The 14,704-nt window shown below is 51.1% G+C and overlaps 3 protein-coding genes across 3 annotated transcripts; 2 read left to right on the forward strand and 1 right to left on the reverse strand.

The window, feature by feature from the left end:
• Positions 1–11,623: 11,623 nt before the first annotated feature.
• NECHADRAFT_106086 (uncharacterized protein) lies at positions 11,624–12,261 on the forward strand (the record flags this gene model as incomplete). Its single annotated transcript, XM_003040460.1, has 5 exons — positions 11,624–11,661; positions 11,706–11,869; positions 11,909–11,930; positions 11,961–12,069; positions 12,112–12,261. The coding sequence occupies 5 exons, from the start codon at positions 11,624–11,626 to the stop codon at positions 12,259–12,261; spliced, it is 483 nt and encodes a 160-aa protein (XP_003040506.1).
• A 705-nt stretch (positions 12,262–12,966) lies between these two features.
• Positions 12,967–13,447, forward strand: NECHADRAFT_79758 (uncharacterized protein; the record flags this gene model as incomplete). Its single annotated transcript, XM_003040461.1, has 2 exons — positions 12,967–12,978; positions 13,031–13,447. The coding sequence occupies 2 exons, from the start codon at positions 12,967–12,969 to the stop codon at positions 13,445–13,447; spliced, it is 429 nt and encodes a 142-aa protein (XP_003040507.1).
• A 428-nt stretch (positions 13,448–13,875) lies between these two features.
• NECHADRAFT_39634 (uncharacterized protein) lies at positions 13,876–14,266 on the reverse strand (the record flags this gene model as incomplete). The annotated part of the gene is made up of 2 exons (XM_003040468.1): positions 13,876–14,044; positions 14,145–14,266. The coding sequence occupies 2 exons, from the start codon at positions 14,264–14,266 to the stop codon at positions 13,876–13,878; spliced, it is 291 nt and encodes a 96-aa protein (XP_003040514.1).
• Between the last annotated feature and the right edge of the window lie 438 nt (positions 14,267–14,704).

Here is a 14,704-nt window from a genome sequence, read left to right on the forward strand (position 1 = left end):
GGTATCGCCGATTCTCTTTCTGCTCTATACTAAACTAATCTACCGACTAGGTAACCCCTAAGGCCGCTTCGGCTACGCAGATAACACGGCCATCCTATCCATAGGCGATATAGTAGACGAGAGTACTGCTATGGCATCCAGCGCCATCGCGGAGATAGTGCGTTGGGGCGCGGAAAATGGCGTGTCTTTCGACCCGAAGAAGACTAAAGTTATGCACTTCTCCCGCAGTAAACTTAGGACCGCACCGGCAGTACGTTACGGCGATGTCGAGAAATACCCCGAGTTAGCTCTATGCTGGCTTGGCATCTGGCTCGATAGCAGGCTGTCGTTCCGGATCTATGTCGAAAAGTGGGCGGCGAAGGCAAAAGCCATCGCCTATCACCTGCGAGGACTAACCAACATAATACATGGCCCTCTGCCGAGCGCCGTGCGAGGTGCTATTAGAGCATATATCGAGCCAGTACTACTCCACGGCTCCGAGGCATAGTACCCGGGCAAGACCAGGCCGCGGTGGACTCAGCCTACCAAGGACCTGCCATCAAGTAATCAGCATCTCATACAGAGAATAACTAAAGCTATGAACTAGGCTATAAGAGCCATACTTCCCGTCTAGAAGACGATACCTATTACCATCCTCCACCGAGAAAGTGGGATACTACTAGTTAACTAGCTACTCGAAGTAAGGCGACTTAGGTTCTCCGCGCGGCTTAAATCGCTTAATTCAGCCCGAAGGGCGTTTTACTCAGTCAGAAAGAAGACCATAAAACCTCTTCTGATTGGCCAATTGGCCTGGCCTGTGCTCAACTCGTGCACGAATTGGTCGGCCACCAAAATGAAGGCCCACAAACCCCTGAGCGTTAACTAGGTAACTAGCTTGGCAAGCTCTCCAAGAGCTTTCAGGTTCTTCTTTTTTTTAATGCAATCAATATGTTGGGTTTCTAAGCACGATTCTGACTGAATAAGCCCCGTGCCCCTTGCTCCTTACACTAACCTACGTGGCGGCTGCTTCCCTTTCCGTCGAATCTATCAAATCAAACCCATCAGGTTACTAACGGTATCTAGGTTCACATATTACCTCCGCAGCCGGCCTACCTCTCAAGATTCCTCGGTTATCCCGCCTCCGGGAAGCAGTGCAGTTTCCTCCCTGATCATTCAGACCTGATCTAACTACCTCAAAGACAACCTCTCTATCGAGATCTATCATGGTATTGGACGTAAGCCGTCGCAAAGCCTCTCTGCCCGAGTGATATCTAGCAGTCTAGGTGGGTATGAGGTGGATATATATACGGTCAGATGGAGGACGATATACCCCAGGCGGTTCGGAACTGCCGTACCTGCAAGCAAGACCTGCCCGAAGTCGAATTTCGAAGCGTCAAGGACCCTGCGAAGCTTACAGGAGAGTGTGCTAGCTGTAGGGCACGCCGAAGGGAACGGGAAACTGGATCCCGAGCTGCCGTTGCCGCCATGCGGAATATCGCCTCAAGGCTATCGCCACGCCGAGCCATGAAAAGGACCGATTCTCTAGCTAACCTGACGCCTCCAAGGCGGGCTGCGCCAACGCCTGCGTCTGTGCACGGCTTACAACCTCCTGCCGCACCTGCTTTATTCCGTGGCCTGGCGCCCGCTCTCCAGGGACCGCCTAGACCTCTGCTGGGGCCATCTACCCCAAGCGCGGTAGAGGGACCTTCCCCTATCCCTCCTACCCTTTGCCTGCCAACAGTAGTTCTGGGCACGCCGATTCCTCAAACGCCAATTCCTCAAGGCACTCTTCCAACGCCTCCTATTGTGCTAGGAACGCCTATACCACAGGAATCGTTCCCTACCACTCCTTCATTATTGCCACAGGGTCATCGTCGCGGCCGCTATATACGTCAAAGCGCACATGCTGAAGAGCGATAGTTTGATCAGATAGTTGATCCACCTTTTATAGGGGACCTTAACTTGCCTGCCCTTAGTGAGGAAGATCAGGCCCTTGTGCGGGAGTTCTATACTGCCCTGAATGACGACCAGATGCATAGCTGCATTCGCTGCCGGGAGCATTGGTTCGATATGAAGAGAAATAGCTTGAAAATCTGCAGCCGCTGCATTAGTCGAGACAGGGAGAGAACCCCTAACGAGCCCTACTTCTTTAGCGCTGCGAATAACCTTGACTTCGGGGAAGTCCCCGGTAATCTACCTGGCCTAATAATGGTTGAGGAGATGCTAATTGCTAGGGTTCACGTACACGTGAAGGTCCTATAGGTACGTGGTGCTCAATATAAATACCGCGGTCACGTTGTCCACTTCCTTCGCAATGTTGGTAGGCTATTTGAAGAGCTCCCAGTCCTACCTAAAGAGCTAGATATCGTACTCCTGCGGCCTCCTAATATGGAGGGCGACCCTCGCTTGCAGCAGCAGTTCGCTCGCGATTTCCGGGTACGCCGCTCATGTCTGCTGGCCTAGCTGCATTACCTACAGCGCCACCACCCGGGCTATCGCGATATCGTCGTGAGGCAGGATCGCTTGCAACGGCTTCCTCTTGACGGCAGCATAGTTGCTTCCATCGCTTGCCAAGTGGCTGATATACCTGACGGCGAGGTCCCCCAAGGCCCCGTTGAGGAGGCTGTAGAAGAGGATCCTAGCGATGCAGACGCATCGGCGATCCCGAATTTGCAGGTTACCGATACCGAATTAAACGCCCTGCAGTCCCGATTCCTTCATGGTACCCCCGACCCCGAGCGTATGGCCGATCTTGAGCATATGCCGCCTAGCGCGCAGGCTCAACACCAGATGCCACTACCTTCCATTCGCAGGACTCCTATCAACGAATTCAACCGTTCCCAGCCGCTATTAACGCTCGCGTTCCCTACTCTCTACCCTGACGGCAAGGCGGACTTCGTGGAGCCTCGCCTACGGAGCATCACGTACCAGGACTACCTTGCCCATGCGATGAGATGGCAAGACAGACGTTTTGCCCGCCATAAGACGTGGCCTTTCGTCGCCCTTAACACGCTGTTACGTGCGTAGGTCAGAAAGCGAAGTAACTACTTAGTTAAGCAACACGAAGGCCGCCGTTAACCCCTTACGCGCGCTGATATAGAGGAAGCGATGGCTGAGCCTGACGAGCTAGAGGCTCAGGCCCTGATCCAGTCGATCACGCGCCAAGCCGCCGTAATCAGGGGCACCCGGCCATATTGGTATAAGCAAAGGAAGGAATTGGAGGCATATGCCTACAATCTAGGCAGGCCTGGCCTTTTCGTTACAGCAAGTGCGGCTGATTACCACTGGGAGTCCCTTTATCGTCATATGCCTCGATTTCAAGAGTGGAAAGCAGCTCCTGAGGCGGCGCGGATGGCCCTGTCCCGGCAATTACTGAGAGACAACGCCCACATTGCCGCTTACCACTTCCATAAGCGTTATACGCTGTTTAGGACTATTGTCCTGAAGCAGAAGTTTAACCTAACGGACTTTTGGGGTCGCTACGAGTGGCAGGGCAGGGGTTCCAGTCACCACCATGGCCTATATTGGCTAAGTGGTCACCCAGACTTAGATCCTGATAATGGTCAGTCCCGGGAGCGATTCGCCCGAATCTGGGGATATCACGTATCTACTGTTAACCCAGAGCCTCGGCGGATACAGGCGCCTAGGGAAGGGAATCCCCTGATCAGTAATCTATTGGAGCATCCCCTTACCGTTCAGTTCCTATCAATAGTAGTCAACCGCGTGCAACGCCACCGCTGCAATAACTACTGTATGCAGCTCAATAAGCATACCAAGCAGGTAGAGTGCCGCTTTGGATTTCCTCACGCGCAGCGCCTACTAGCCTCCCTTGACAAGGTTCCTCATTCTAAGCACTGGAGCTTCAGGGGCGAGCGCAACGATGGCCAGATCAACCACTACAACCGCTTACTAACCGTTGCGTGGTTAGCCAATACAGATGTCTCGCCCTGCACGAGCCTACAGCAGGTAATCGATTACGCAGCCAAATACTGCTCCAAGTCTGAAAAGAAGAGCGAGTCGTTTGCTCAGATTGGGAAGGCCCTGATGCCCCGGGTCAAGGACCACAACCCCCTGATTTCCTTCACGTCAAAGCTCCTAAATCAGCTAGTTACTGAGCGAGACTACTCGAAGCAGGAGGTTAGCCACTTGCTCCTCGGCCTGCCGTTACAGGAGGGCTCACGAACCTGCCTACACGTTGACTGCCGTAATCCTGACAGGCATTCCCGCTCCCTACGGATCGACGGCGATAAGGTTGACGAGGCCCCCAACGTCTACGAAAAGTACCGTCAACGCCCAGAAGACCTAGAGGATCTAACATATGTTTCATTTCTCAAATACTGGAACTTCCGCTCTAGGAACCCTTCCATGTGGAAGCAATAGCAGCCGGGCAACGTTAACGGCAGGCCTCGTGTATTAGTCTACTTTCCTCGTTATCAGGCTGATCCAGAAGGTCAACAGTGGCCAGATTACTACCGCGTAAAGCTAACATTGAACCACCCACATCGCCGGTTTGATGAGCTCCTCACATTTGACGGCCAGCATTTTAATTCTCACGCTAAGGCCTTCTCCTATTATTGGCAGCACCACAGTCATAGTGATGACCATTACGGCCGGCCAAAAGAGGCTCGATTACAACCTCAAGAGGATCAGTACGAGACTCTGCCTGTGGAGGAGGAATTTGATGACGAAGACTGGATCCGCCTCGCCGCCCTTTTACCTGACAACCCCCTTACCCAGGAAGGTCTTAACCTACTTGGCCGCCGCAATATCGACGTCAATTACGACTGGAAACGGCATGTGGGCACTTATCCGGAATTTCGAGACAGCCACTGGAAAGACCTTATCGCTAGCCACCCTATAGCCAACGATGTGGAGGTCCTTGGCCCTCACTGGCGTGACCAGCTTAACTCACAACAACGGCTAGTATACGACACCTTCATGGGCCACTTCCACGTGCAAAATCCTGCTCAAATCCTTCTCCACGTTAACGGTGGTGGTGGTACAGGCAAGTCCTTCCTTATCAAGGTACTTTCCTCCCATCTTCAGGCGGCTGCCCTACCGAATCCTAGCCCTATTTGCCGCGTAGCCCCAACAGGCGTTGCGAGTAACCAGATACAGGGCAGCACCATACATTCCTTGCTACGCCTCCCAGTAGGTGGTGCTTTTGCCGACCTTCCTCCAGCCGACGCAGCCGGCCTTCAGTCCCGCCTACGGCACGTCAGATACCTCGTTATTGATGAAAAGAGCATGCTAGGGCTTGAGCAGCTGGCGCGGATCGATTCCCGCCTGCGGCAGGCCTTTCCACAGCGTAGCCTCGAGTTCTTTGGTGGTGTGAGCGTCTTGCTTATGGGCGATTTCTTCCAGTTACCACCAGTCCGGCAAAAGCCCCTGTATTCGACTAGCACCAGCCTCTCTTCGTTGGAAAGGAGAGGACAGGCGGCCTACCGGTTATTTGACCGCACCGTCTTTCTGACCACGGTACAACGACAGACTAGCGATGATCAGGCCCGGTTCCGTCAGGCGTTGCAAGAACTGCGTGAAGTTAAGTTATCTATACCGTCCTGGGACCTCCTTAGCAATCGGGTACAAGCCAAGCTAACGCAGAGCGAGGTTGACAGATTCAGGGCCGCTATGCGGGTGTATTCTACGAAGGCCCGCGTCAACGAGTACAATTACGAGCATATGATGCACCTCAACGCCCCGGCAATACAGGTGGAGGCAAAGAACCAGGGCAACGGCGCGGGGCAGGCGCCAAGCGACCATGCTGGCAATCTATCCAACAAGTTTCCTGTTGCTAAGGGCGCCAGGGTAATGCTCACGACTAATTTATGGCAGCCAGCTGGCCTAGTGAATGGCGCCCAGGGTACTGTATACGATATCGCCTGGAATGAAGGCGCCAAACCATGGGAAGACCCTCCGGCCGTTATTATGGTGGATTTCGATAGCTACGATGGACCGCCGTATCTAACAACTAACGAGGGCAGGAAAATCGTACCCATCCTTCCAGTCACGCGTGATTTCCTAGTGGGCAACGAGACTTGCGCTCGCAAGCAGTTTCCCCTGATCGTGGCATTTGCTATCACTGTTCACAAATGCCAGAGTCTAACGAAGGATCAGATAGTTACTGACCTCGCTACACGCGACTTCCAGGCCGGTATTAGTTATGTTGCTGTCTCACGAGTTACCTCGCTGAAAGGCCTACTGCTTGAGGCGCCTTTCGATCGTCACAGCCTCTATAACCACACGCCCACGGAAGGTTTATACGCCTGCGTTTCCTACGTACTGCGATTATGGCTAACTACAAAGCAGGGATGAAGATGCGCCTTGCTGACCAACAACGCCGTCAGGCTCAACAGCTGATCGATCCGCCGTATCCACCACGGTACATTGACTAAATGACGTTTTCCTATAAGCTACAGGGAAAGGGGAACTCGATATACGGTATATAGTTGATTGGGCCTGGCAGGAAGTGGTAGAGGGACCCCTATGTCTATCAGTCAACTCCCTACCACAGGTTTGAAGTGGTTTAAACAGCTGGTTATCGCCGCAGACGAAAAGGGGATCTAGGGGGTTCCCCCAGAAGAGTTTAATAGCGGGTATACGGTATTTACCCTTCGGGCTGGATATTCAGCCGTTAAGTCCCTTGCCTTGGCAACTTAACGGGTGTTCGAAGTATTTTAAGGCTTACCCTCTGGCGAGTCGGACGCGCCCGCCTAGCCAACCTACTTACTATAACCTCATTAAACGAAAATATTAAGTATAGGTAGATAGCGGCTTTAGGATACGTCTCCGTCGCATAGACGAACTTCTTGCACCCTATACGCGGCTAAAGCTTATTTAGCGATGCTTCCATTAAGAATAGATAGCGCCGCTGCAGATAGCGTCGAAAGAGCAATCGGCTAATACCTTCTCTCGCTAGGTCGAGTCACTTGACTCGCATACCTTGGTTGTATACTCGGATGGCTCTCTATCCTCGGAAGGAGCTGCGAGCTATGGCTTTATTATCCACTAGAATAATATCCCTATCCTCGATGGATCTGGTCGACTTAGACCGGCCGAGGTCTTTGATGCCGAAGCAGCGGGAGCATTAGAGGGCTTTAAGGCTGCCCTGAATCTGCAAGAATTAGTAACTTAAGATATCTTTATCTGCCTAGATAACCTCGCTGCTGCTATATGCCTGCGAGGCATACTATTAGACTCCTCCTAGGAGGTCTTCCTCGAGTTCTAGGCCTTGGCAGCGTCTTATGGTGCCACAAGGGTGCGCTGGGTACTAGGCCATACTAATGTCCCCGGCAACGAATAAGCGGATAAACTAGCAAAAGTAGTATCCTCGCTGCCCGAGCCCGAGGGCGCTGGGCCAATGCTGGCCTACTTGCGAAGACTCGTAAGATAGAAACCGAAGGAAGCATTTGGATCCTGGTGGTCTTCTGCCTCCCCTGAGCAGTATAAGAGATTGAATCTCAAGGCGATAGTGGCTTGCCCGCCAGAGCTATCGCTCCCGCGGGCAGCCTTATACCATCTGCTGGCAGCGAGATCCCTCCACGGGGATTTTGCCGTATACTACGAGAGGTTTAACTATAGCGAAGCATGAGTGGTCTGCTCATGTAACCGACGTAAATCACCTGACTATATCTTCTACTGTAGAAAGGTACCGCTACGGCATCGAGCGAGGCTCGCTCCCTCGCTAAACACGGCAGTGAATCTAGCATTAGGAAAAGACTTTGATAGGTTCGTTAAGTTGGCCAAGATAAGCGCCTTCTTTAATACGATCTGCCCTCGCTATTAAACGAGACCGACTCGAGACGTACTAACGTCCGCTCCCTCCTTTATCTTCTCTTATATTCCTTTATTACCTCTTTCTATTATCTTGGCTCGGCCAGATAGAGAGTCGCAACGCTCTCCATCCGACTGTGGCTATCGGCAACCATGGCCCCCCGCTATGACTGTCCTAGTCATAAGCTGCCCCGCGGCTACTGTTTACTAGCCGTGCCTGGACCACCCGCTGACGGGTAATAGGCTCGATGTAATGCGCCATTTGTGCCGATGATATGCTGGATAGGGGATACTGTATGGTTAATTCATAGGTAGACTCCCGTAGCTTAGCACGTCCTGTGCTCCCTTAGGAGACTTCTGGGGCCTCACGGCCCCCCGGACGAAAAATATACATACATACATATATACATCCTACCAAGTCAACAACTCTCCCCTGTAAATATTCCTCCTTGGCAGCTGCTGTTAGCGCTGCGTTAGGGCAAGGTCGATTTTGCAGGCCACTTTGGCAGCTTCTGCAGTTAGGGCTATCTTAGCCCTAACAACGCCGCACAGCGGGAATTAGGAGAGTTGGCCCCCGTGCGAGGCTGTGCGAAAGAAGCTATCGCGATGACAGCTTCACCAACAAACCTGCCGACGAGCCCGGCTCATTGAGATTGGGCCCTCACGAGCCCGCTCGCCGGGCAGCCTCGCGAGCTGCTACTGCCGGCGCCTTGGCGAGGGCTGCCGCCGCGGCTCGCACCCTTCCCTACGACTATCTCTGCAGCCTCTGCCCGCAAGCTGCCCAGAAGACCGGCCTTTGCAAGCCCTTGACTGGCCCTGCAGCTTCGGCTGCCTCAGCCTCTTCTTCCTCGCAGCTTTGGCTGCCTCGACCTCTTCTTCGCAGCCCCGGCTGCCTCGACCTTCTCTTCTTCGCAGCTATGGCTATAGCTGCCGAGCCGATCGACCGACCGACCGACTCTCTTTTCATCCAGTGGCCTAGCCACGTCGACTGCAATCGGAAAGCCGCCTTCGGCGAGTACGTAAATACGAAAGTTGCGGTACTTTTACTCCGCGCCACGGACCCTGCGGATCAGGGAAAGGGCCCTTAACAACTCTGGCATTGCCTTTGAATTGCTAGTTAGACTGGGGGAAATGCGAGAAGGAAATAGCGGGTGCGAGCAGCAAGGAGTGCGGCAGGAGCTCTGCTTCTAGACCCCCGGCACGCGACGCAATTGACGGATCAAGATAACCTAGGGCCTTTGCCCGAGACCCCAGACCCTAGCCTAGCACGTCTTCTTACGCCTATAAAGGCGGTCGGCAGGAATTCCTGTAAGACGTTAAATATATTATCATCATCATCATCATCCTACCAAGTCAACCACACCCGTTCCAGAACGTACAGAAGAAGACAATCAACGACTCTTTTAGCTCTATAAAGGCTGGACCTTGACGGAGAGAGACGGCCAAGTGCGTCAATGGGTATATCAATTCGGCTACGATATCCAGCATGCCCAGAAGGGGGAACGCCGACGGGTGTATTATCTTTGCATCAAGCAAAAGCGGCCGAGGCCAAAGAGTTATGCCATCAAAGGGTTGCAGAACGCTGAGGGTCACCTATACACGGACCACAATGGCATCATGGATCCGACAGGCAAGAGGCAAAAGCCTGCAAAGGCATCTGAGAAAGCACATCAGTCCATTGCAACAATCCTACAGTTGAACCCCGAAGGAACAAGATTTGATCAATACGCTGATCAAACGTTTCGACAAAACTGTATTCCAGCAGAAACTTATCAACTGGATTGTCAATTCTAACCAATCCTTCTCGATCGTCAACGATCAAGATCTTCGAGACATCTTCAACTACCTCAATCCATCTATCGAGATCACAAAAGCTAACATTACTAACGTGACCATGCGTACCATCGCAGAACGAGAATTTACCAACAACATGGAAAGAGTAAAGGATGCTTTGCGAAAGAGTCCAGGACAGATCCATATCCAGTACGATGGCTGGAAGTCTGGTAACCGACACGCCTTATATGGCATCACATGTGTATTTCGGGATTCCAACGACCGGCCACAGAAGTATATCCTCGGCCTGCCTGAGCTTATAGAGCGGCACACAGGCGAGAATATCGCCGGGCAGATCATCGAGATTATTCGAGAGTACGAGATCAGCGATAGAATCGGATATTTCACACTGGATAATGCCTATAACAATAAAACCTCAATGGAGGAGCTTGCATTAGAATTTGGATTCGACTGGGAGAAGCGATGGGTTCGTTGCGTTGGCCACGTTGTCAACATAGTAGTGAAACAGATGCTGTATGGCAAGAACCCGGATGCTTTCGAGAAAGAGCTCTTTGAAGGACTTCACACGGCAGCGAAGGAGCATGAAGTCTAGAGGAGGCGAGGCTCCGTTGGAAAATGGCATAACTTTGCTGTTGTAGGTGGCTCAGTCCCCGATTTTATTTGTTATACTCACGAAGTCCTAGGAGGTGAGCAGATCGGACACGTGGACCGATATGCTCAAGAAGGTACAGGCTGTCGAGAGCCAACTCTCTGACGACGCTTAGCTTAAGAAATACCGACCAGTTGGAGTTATGGTCGATAATGCTACCTAATGGCTTTCTTAATTCTCGATAATTAAGCGTGCTCTAGTTTTAAGGCCATTTTATAATTCTTTTATCCTAAGAGCGTCAAACGAGTGGGAGAAAGCCAACTTGACGAGAGCTGGTAATATCAAAAAGGGCTCCAAGCAGCCCTTCTTCCTGAAGGAAGAGAACCGCATGATAACTGATGATTGGCGCGTGCTCGGGACTCTTTACGACATTTTGCTTGACTTCCAGCTGGTTATGAAAGGCCTTGAGGGTGATGGATAGGGAAAACACCGCAGAAACGTCGAGGAAAACGAGGTCGAGCCCCCACTGTCTGGTAAGCCTTAGACTTCGCAAAAGCGGCCCTATTCTTATTATAGCAGCTGACTTGTATAGGTATAAGCTGGGATCTTATTCACGCGTACGAATTTCTTCTTGAAACCCTTGAATCCGCGAAAAGAGCAGTCGCTAATTTTCTAGATGGCTACTACCTCGCAGTCAACATTAACCTGGGTTGGCTTAAATTGAACGAATACTACGAGCATTTGAACGATAGCCCCCTGATCTATGGTGCCGCAGTTCTCCATCCTGCTTACCGGTGGGCACTATTTGACGATTTGTGGGGAGACGACGAGGAAAGATAGTTATGGATTACCAAGGCGAAGGAGATGGTCCAGGATCTTTGGGAGAGAGAGTATAGGGACCTTGAGGTTGATGATCTGGAGATTGAATTGCCTGCCAATAAGCGTCTCAAGACCTCAAGAAACAAGTTCACAGCGTGGCGCACAAAGAAGCGAGGACTGACGGCTGGAGGGATTTCTGTTACTGAGTCGCCCATTCAATCCCCGGCTTAGTCCCCTAGGTCCTCAGTTGGCGGTCTGGATCTTGATGAATACGAGCAGTGGCAGCGCGATATTGAGGATGCTGATGCTTTTGTCATAGATCCCTACGACTACTGGCACATAAGGCGGCTCAAATACCCCCGGCTGTCTAGGATGGCCTTGGATCTGCTTACTGTGCCACCTATGTCAGCCGAGTGTGAGAGGCTATTCTCGACCACTGGCCGCATAGTTACCAAGAGCCGCAATAGGCTAGATGCCAGTACAATTGGGCTTTGTCAGACACTACGGAGTTAGTTGCGTGCTGGTTGATCGGGTCGCTAGATAGGATTCTAATAGACGAGTGACAAAAACATCGACGTCACCAAGGCATAGATGCAACCCACTAATTACCATTATTAGACGAAGTAGGTTTCTATTCCACAAATTCCATAATATGGATCTATTTCCATAATGGATCCATTTCTACCTATTCTACATCGCAGTTATTAGTTAGTATCTATATCTACGCTATATTCACAAATGTGTCGTGGAGTGTCGTGGATTTGAACCCTGATGGTGACGCCCCTGCCGCGTCCGGCTCGGTAGGCAAGCCCCCTGCCGAGGTTAAAGACACCAGCGAGGTTGATGAGCTCGTTAAGCATCGCGTCCATAAGGACAGCTCGACCGTTGAATTCAAAGTTAAGTGGAAGGGGAGTGGTGAGACTACTTAGGAACCGGAATAGAGTCTGCAGGAAGATAACCTAGCTCTCGTCTATAAGTACTGGAAGAATCACTAGGGGCGCGATAGTGCGACTAAGCTCGAGCTTTACTATGTATTTAAGATCTTAAAGCGTACTAAGGTCCCTAAGGGTGCCCGACCTGCCGATAACTCCAAGGACGCCCAATACAATTATGAGGTCTAATGGGTTGGCTTCCGCCCCGCCGACTCAACGTGGGAGCATAAGTCCACGCTTCGAGAGATTGCCCTAGATGAGTTTGAAAAGTTTAAGGCCAAAGAGTTAGCGAGGGGTGCCATAGAGTCTCGGAAGCGCAAGAATATCTATGGCCTAGGACGACCACGCAAGAAGGTCAGAGGTGCCGATAACTAATAACTAGGGGTCTCGTTAAAGTCGGTTCATTCCTAGTGAGATAACTCGGCGAGACCATTAAGTATGAAGGGTTCCGTAGGAGTATGCCTTATATATTTGAAAGTTAGGTTATTAAAGATGAAAATATGAGGCTTCTATATAGGTATAATATTATTTTTAGTAATCTTCGTGCTTTCGTAGTTGCCTAATACGATGCTTATTGGAACCGGTCTTGCCGCAATGGCCCCGGTTCTGTCATGGGGTAGATTGATGTTGCCTTGCCTATCGAAGGGGACGAGAAAAGTAGGTCTTATTCTTCTATGTTCCTCACTTGTTTTTGATAAAGAGTGCGTCGGGTGCGTCGACCGTGACCGCTATATCACTAATTACTCGCTGTTCTACCTACATCGCCCTATGATCTGCTCTTGCCCGAAATTAACCAACTGTCGCGGCATGCTAGCGTGCACCCTTAACCATACATCTAGATGGCTAACCCCTATTACCCTTATGTAGTTATTGCTATTAACTACCCCGATGCGCCTTCTCAGCCGCATTGCCAACCCCCGCTAAATATGCTACGTAACCTAAGCTGTCGGCGACCCCGTCTTCTCTCTTCAGTATGGCACTGGAGATAATAACCTCCTCCTGATTCTGCCTTGCTTTCTACGTGGTTGTGGAGCGCCTCATCGTCTGGGACGTACCGAGGCGATCAAGTTTGCTGACATGATGCCCGTGTTGGTGAGTTGACTTGGCGCTGTGGCAAAGTATTATTACTCATTAACGTACACAGGTTGGCTCTATGGCGAGCATCACTGAGCTCAATGAGCGCCTGACACAAGCGGGTGAGGACAAGATTGATATTGAACGGTTCCGCCCCAACATCATCATCCGCGGCAGCACCCCATGGAACGAAGACGGCTGGAAATCGCTACGGATCAACGAGGACAAACAGCCTCTTGACATGGACGTGGTATGCCGCTGTCTGCGATGCCACGTACCCAATGTCGACCCAGACACAGCTGAGAAGCACCCACGACAGCCCTGGAACCAGCTGATGAAGTATCGAAGAATCGACCCGGGACTCAAGTTCAAGCCGAGCTTTGGCATGCTCTGCGCACCGAAGACCGAGGGGACGATCGAGGTTGGGATGAAGTTTCGGGCTACGGCCATGACAAACGACCACTTTTTTCTCAGTCCTATGAAGTGAATACGCCGGATGAGAAGCCGGGCTGTTGACTCAATATCACTAACAGAAGGTCGGTTTGTAATTATAGGGAGATGAATGCTGAAGAGGTGTTCTTATTAGCTACCAGTTTGGGGAAATAAACCTTGAACTGTCGGATATGCTTCTCTGTTGTACCTGCTCTCTCAACTATCGTACATGTATCAAGCACAAGAAAACTTCCAACACTTTCGGTCTCAAATTTTACAGCGTACGATTCATACACTGTACTGTATGGGTGGAAATATATGCTAGTCAAGTCTGATACTGGCTTTTGGCATTTTGATAGATGTAAAAGCCAATTATACTCAAGACAACGATAGCTACAGAGGCGATACTGCCCCTATAGGAGTGGCACAGCGATGTAGTTGAACCTGAGCCGGCTCGTTGAGAGGTGTCCAGAGACTGACGAGTTAGCCGACCCAAGAGGTGAGACAAGCATACGAGAGACTCACTTTGGTTGATATTTCCCCAACAAAGATCGCGGCGAGCATCTCATTTGCTTCTTCACTGTGGCCGACATCATCAAAGGCCTCAGTGGTGTCTTCACCTGCCATGTCCATAATTACATCGTCACCACCCCTGTGATATCCAGAGGCAGTACGTTAGCTCTGAACTTCATCTTTGGATAACTGCTTCTGCAAGAGGAAGGATAGAATGTGTGAATGGGTGTCAAGCATACGGGTGCTCGTCGAGAAACTTGGAGACATTGTAGACTTTGTCTCGGATGATGATGTAACAGTCGTCTCTTGTCTTGTGCTGGGAGACCTCGTTGATGGTAAATGTTTTTGTTTCTGCCGCCATGTTGAGGCTCTGGTTGTATCGTGTTAATATGTTCTCAAGAAGTTGAATAAACAAAGCACGAGGAACCGAGATCGACGGGATCTGATGGGAATTACCAGATATCAGAATCTAGAAACGGACGCTCTAAGTACTGCTAAAATGCTGTAACTAACCCCAGCTTCTCCAGTTGATGGCGTGACTCAAGCCCGCAGGTTATCTCTTGGAACTCAATCAAACCACCCCTATTTCTCATGACTCACGATATGATATCCATGCGGCCTCCAGGTCTACTGATGATTCCTCATGCTCGACCCAGATGCTCATGGTCGGATGGCTGGCGGTTGACTCATGTCAGCGGGTCGTTACATAACTTGGAGGGTGGCAAGATTCCTTAGAGACGAGCATGCCAGATTCGAATAATTCAATTTCGTATGTCAGGGACAAGGAAACCCATTGGGG

This window comes from Fusarium vanettenii (assembly GCF_000151355.1).
Source record: "Fusarium vanettenii 77-13-4 chromosome 4 genomic scaffold NECHAsca_64_chr4_4_0, whole genome shotgun sequence".
NCBI lineage: Eukaryota > Fungi > Ascomycota > Sordariomycetes > Hypocreales > Nectriaceae > Fusarium > Fusarium vanettenii.